This window comes from Nicotiana sylvestris, chromosome 2 (genome assembly GCF_000393655.2).
Source record: "Nicotiana sylvestris chromosome 2, ASM39365v2, whole genome shotgun sequence".
Classification (NCBI taxonomy): Eukaryota; Viridiplantae; Streptophyta; class Magnoliopsida; order Solanales; family Solanaceae; genus Nicotiana; species Nicotiana sylvestris.
Window position 1 is genome coordinate 27,497,781 of NC_091058.1, and position 6,020 is coordinate 27,503,800.

Below are 6,020 nucleotides of genomic sequence, written 5' to 3' on the forward strand. Positions count from 1 at the left end.
TTGTCGGTCTGAGACGAATTAGCATTGCTGCATGTAAAATGGAGTGACCCCAAACAGAAGTGGGCAACTTTATTTTCATGAATAACGGTCTTGCTATCAATTGCACACGTTTAATTAAAGACTCTGCAAGGCCATTTTGAGTGTGAACATGAGCTATAGGATGTTCCACTTTTATCCCAATTGATAAGCAATAATCATTAAATGCTTGGGATGAAAACTTAGCAGCATTATCAAGTCTAATAGACTTAATTGGATTATCGGAAAATTGTGGCCGTAATCGGATTATTTGTGCCATTAATTTTGCAAACGCGAGGTTGCGAGATGACAATAGGCATACATGAGACCATCTAGAGGATGCATCTATTAAGACCATAAAATATCTAAACGACCCACTAGGTGGGTGAATAGGTCCACAAATGTCCCCTTGTATACGTTCTAAAAACGCAGGGGACTCAATCCTAGCCTTTGTTGGTGATGGTCTTATAATTAACTTGCCTTAATAACAAGAAGTACAAGAAAATTCATTATTTAAAAGAATTTTTAAATTCTTTAATGGATGCCTATTTGAGTTTTCTATGATTCGTCTCATCATAATTGATCCAGGATGGCCCAATCGATCATGCCAAAGTTCAAAAGTATTGTAAGCAGTAACCTTTTGGCTTAAGGTAGAATGTGCCTCAATTGCACTATTTTTTGTCCAATACAGGCCACAAGATAAAGATGGGAACTTCTCAATAATTCTTTTCTGGCCAGAGACATTCTTGGTAACGATGAGATATTCCATATTATTCTCATCTATTGTCTCAATATGAAATCCATTTTTGCGGATATCTTTAAAACTCAACAAGTTCCTCTTGGACTTGGAGGAGAACATTGCATTCTCAATGATAATTATTGTTCCCATAGGCAGAGTTATAGTAGCTCTTCCAGAGCCTTCAATTAGATTACTATTACCAGAAATTGTAGTAATATCTGTCTTACACATACTTAAATGAGAGAAATATTTCTTCTCTTTGAATATTGTATGTGTCGTACATGAATCAATTAAGCAACTATTTTTATAATTGAACGTTGATCCAAGTTTGCTTTGAAAGATATCCATATTTGCTTCCCATAGTTTGACATACAAAAGAAGTATATGAATAAATATTAGTATTTTTAGAAAAAAATGGAAAAGAAATAAAGTTAAACCAATAATTCAATAGTAGCCTTTAATGCATTTTCTGGCACATTCTAATTATTATACAAATAATTACGCAAAAAATAATATAAGTACACATATGACTAATACAACTACAACAAATTTATTTACAAGTATAAATTATTTGCATTTTCCTACGCATTCCATGAAACATAATTGATCCGTGTAAGAAAAGAACACATTCATAAAAAAAATTGAGGGTGAAGTAACAAAAGTTGTTCCAGGATGCTTGTAAACCTTTTCTTAAAGAGAATTAAAGCAATGTATAGGAAAGTTAAAATCGTTAAAAGATCACTGAGACTAGAATACTAATTAATAGGATATTACTCATTGTTTGTGAAATTTATAAAATTTCGGAAATAAAAATATTCTTAAGAACTACATAAGAAGAATTATAGAGTGCAATAAAAGTTACGAGATGTTTATTCATTACATACTACGAATAGAAAAGCATAAAAATTAAATTGCTCAATCATCTCTAACCACAGATCCATCACCGATCAAGTGGTTTATTTTTTCATCAGGGTGCTCAAAAAATCTGCCACATCCAAGTGGGTGATGTCAAATTCATTATCATAGACAAGATTGGCTTCAGAACCTTTATTCTTCAGAGATGCTTGATAAAGCTCAACCAAATGTTTTGGTATGCGACAAATTTTTGCCCAATGCCATTTTCCACCGCAACGATAGCATTTAGTTTCTGACCCTCTGCATTTCGCTTCTCATCTTTACCTTTCCATTTTTGGAAGTTCTTTTTCGGTGGAGGATGATTAACACCAGAAAAGTTTCTTCTTTAGAAATGGCCACGACCACGACCGCGACCACGACCACGAATATGGCCACGACCTTTTCCACGATTAGCATAATGGGAATACACCTCATCCTCTTTAGGCAATGGTGTAGACCCAGTGGGTCGATTTTCATGATTTCTCATAAGCAATTCATTGTTTCGTTCAGCCACAAGTAGAAGAGAAATCAACTGAGAGTACTTTGTGAAGCCTTTCTCTCGGTACTGCTGTTGTAAGACCATATTGGAAGCATGAAACGTTGTAGACATTTTTTCAAGCATATCATAGTCACTGATATTATCTCCATAGAGTTTCAATTTGGAAGTAATTCTAAACATAGCAGAATTATATTCAGAAACAGACTTAAAGTCTTGGAGCCTAAGATGAGCCCAATCATATCGTGCTTGTGGAAGAGTGACCAACTTTAAGTTGTCATATCTTTCCTTTAAACCATTCCACAAAACAAATGGATCTTTCACTGTGAGATATTCAATTTTCAACCCTTCATCAAGGTGATGGCGCAAGAAAATCAAGGCCTTAGCACAGTCTTATGTAGATGATTTATCTTTATCTTTAATGGCGTCTCCAAGACCCATTGCATCTAAATGGATTTCAGCATCCAATATCCATGTCATATAGTTCTTGCCCGAAATTTCAAGGGCAACAAACTTTCTTTTCATAATATCAGACATTTAAAAAAATACAAATTTGAGAAAAATTATACCTTAATTTTCTCAAAGATCTTCTTGAGATGGTAGAGCCTCGTGCTGATAACGTGTTATAAAATATAACCCAAAATAACAATATAGAACAAGCAAAACAACCTAAGAGATATAGATAGAAAGAGAGAAAGAGAGATTCTTATTTCTTCTTCAATTGTGTGTATTTTTCTATCTATTACAAGACCTTCATATAGGCATAAAAAGTGAAGAAAATATATCATGGAATATGTCATTGAACATACAAAATATGTCATTGAATATGTCATTAAGCATTTGAGATGAAGATCATGGAAGAAGAGTAGACATCCATCATAATGTTATATTTATCATAACACATATCTCCTTTTGGACTCAACTCCGTTTGACTTGGCCTATATAGGACTAATTAATACTCAATGGAGCCTACCTGGTTTTATCTTTAAATATTACTCCATATGAATTGCCAAAGCTAATGTTATTCCACTGAGGGGTCGCTCAATTCGGAACAAGATATCTCGAAATTATAATTTTGGGATAATATCAGAAATAATATCAAATTTTTGATATAAAATTTATATCGATATTAGATAATACCAATAATTAAACACAGAATAAATATAATCTCAAATTTTATACTGGAATTAACTCCGGTAACCAAATGACCCCATAGACTCCATTAAATTATACTCCCTTTGGTCCAAAATAAGTGATTTTTTGACCTTTTTTGTATGGTCCAAAATAAGTGATTTTTTTCAAATTTCAAGAATAAATTAATTATTTTTTCCTACATTGCCCTTGGAGTAATAGTGTTAGAGTATGTGTTAGGAGTATTTATGTATTTCTTAATCTGTGTTAAAACAACTAAAAAATCACTTATTTTGGACCGGAAGAATAGTAGTTATCAAACTTCTCCTAAGATGGCCTAATTTGATGCTTTCATATGCTACGTGATTAATTAATTGTCTCATTTATTTTAATCCGCGTGTGAAAACCGTACGAACAAATAAGATGGAGTTTGGGGTAGGCTAAGTGTCATATACTAACCTCAGCTAATTATTGTCACAATAGTTCACCTTATTTTGATTTAAGTATTGATTACAATCCTTTAATTATTACAGAACTTTACTTCACTTTTGAAATTCCAAAAATTAATAATTTTCAAGTTGTACAAATAGGTTTAAATGCTAGGAATTATTTGAACTGAAGTTGAGTAAAATTTCCACCAACCGAATTTTCTTGCTTCATATACATGCAACTGCTAGTCAATAGGTGTACAATAGGGTTGGAGCTTTTCCATGTGACAAGAATGAAAATTACCACTATAATTGGGAATGTTGAGCAGTGGAGTGACAATTCATATAGCTTAGACTTAAAGAAAGTATGAAAATCCTAAGAACTCTAATGGTGAGAAATTTTTCTTTTCTATAATTGAGATCACATGGTGCTAAATTGTACTATCATTGGCTTTGCAAAAAAGGCCACCTGGAACATATTATAGAGTCCAGGAATCATAATCTGTTTTCCTTAAGATCTTAAAATCACTCAATAAACTATAATTAAGTTTTAAAAAAAAAAACAGAAACTGAATCATGTAGCTGTCTTCTTTTTAATCTTCTTTTATTAAGTGCTCTTTTATTTAGAGTCAATTACTCAAATGGTCACTCAACTATCTCAAATTATCTCCTAAAATCACTTTTCTTTCGTTTGTAACAACAAAGTCACCGGACTATGCCTATTGCACTCAAAAGGTCACTCAACTAGATTTTTCAAATCTTAGATTGCCAAATACCTATTTTACCCTCTAAATTATAAATATTTATCTTCTTTTTTATTTTTTTTAAAACTTTTTAGTATTAACAACAAAAATTCAAAAATTTATTTACACAATTCAGAATGAAAAAAAGAATAAAGATTTTAAAATATATATTCCATGCACGTAATATAAAAATAATTAGTTAAATAAAGGTATTTTTATAATATACACTATATATTCTTGAAAATTACGCTCGATTATATTATTATGTTTCGACCAACTTTCCGACGACACAAAGTTATGTCGCCGAAAAGCGGAGTGACTATCTGTATAGGGTAAAATATACTATGTTAAGTCATGCATGGAATATATATAATAAAACTGAGAATAATTTTCAAAAATATATAATGTATATTATAAAAATACCTTTATTTAAATAATTATTTTTATATTACGTGCATGAATATATTTTATTACTTTTATTTTCTTTCATTCTACAACAACAACAACAACAAACCCAGTTTGATCCCATAAACGGGGTCTGAGAAGGGTAGTGTGTATGCAGACCTTACCCTTACCTCGTTTTCTTTCATTCTGAATTGTGTAAATAGTGTAAGCACGTGATTTTTGCCCTATATGAGAATTACTCCCAAAAAATTCAAAAAATAAAATAATTTTCCTTCGTGTGCAATTTTGTGATATTTTGAATAATTATTTGTATTTGTCTGTGCATTTTTATTTGCTAAATTAATAAAAAATACAAAAATATGTCGCATTTTGCATGTAGGATTTAATTCTACAATTTGTTAGTAATTAAGTTTGTTTACAAAAAAATAAAAATTTACAAAAATAGGCATCGTTTGCATTTTTAGCATTTAATGTCCAAATATACAATTTTATGCTTAATTATTACTTAATTGTGCGTTAATTGTTATTGGAAGTTAATTTGCGCTTTTATAACTTAATTTAGTTCTTAATAATAATTTAAGTACTTTTATAATTTAGTTTTAGAAAAATAAAAGAAGAAAAGAGAACAAAAATACAAAGAAAAATCGGATTGGGCCACTTCTTCAATTTCAAACCACAGGCCCAAATAATTGCCCAACTTTCCCCATGACCCGGTCCACTTCAAACCGGGTCGACCCGGTCCGCTCCATTAACCCAACACCCCTTCTTCATTTTTGTCCAACACAAAACAAAACCAAAAAAAATAAAAAATAAAAGGTGAATTATCACTATTAATAGTTTTATTTTTTGTTTTTTTATATATAAAAAATCCGAAAATATTTTATTTTATTATTTTTTTATTTTTTTATTTTTTATTTTTAAAAAATATATAATAATTTCGGGAATGATTTAAAAAAAATAAGAAAAAGGGAAGTATTGAATAAAAAAAATAAAAGTAAAAATAGGTGAAAAAAAAATAAAAAATAAAAAAATAAAAAAAAGTAAAAGAATGTAGAAAATTTAAAAAAAGTAAAAAGTTTTAAAAAATTTAAAAGTAAAATAAGGTTGGAATTAAAAAATAAATATAAAGGTATCTGAAAATTTAAAAAATTTAAAGTAATTGAAAGTAG

General features: G+C 30.1%; 1 protein-coding gene across 1 annotated transcript; it reads right to left on the reverse strand.

Moving 5' to 3' along the window:
* Window positions 1-1,994: 1,994 nt before the first annotated feature.
* Window positions 1,995-2,624, reverse strand: LOC138883916 (uncharacterized). Its single transcript, XM_070164635.1, has 2 exons — window positions 2,582-2,624; window positions 1,995-2,491 (listed from the first exon to the last, which is right to left on the reverse strand). Exons 1-2 carry the CDS (start codon window positions 2,622-2,624, stop codon window positions 1,995-1,997), a joined length of 540 nt encoding a protein of 179 aa, XP_070020736.1.
* Window positions 2,625-6,020: the final 3,396 nt, after the last annotated feature.

What these genes read in the sequence shown, in the direction of transcription:
- LOC138883916 (XM_070164635.1), bottom strand. Translation starts at nt 2,624, where the DNA reads ATGACATGGATATTGGATGCTGAAATCCATTTAGATGCAATGG. An exon ending in AATCCATTTAGATGCAATGG is followed by an intron (nt 2,492 to 2,581) that starts GTCTTGGAGACG and finishes ACCTTGATGAAG; the next exon opens with GGTTGAAAATTGAATATCTC.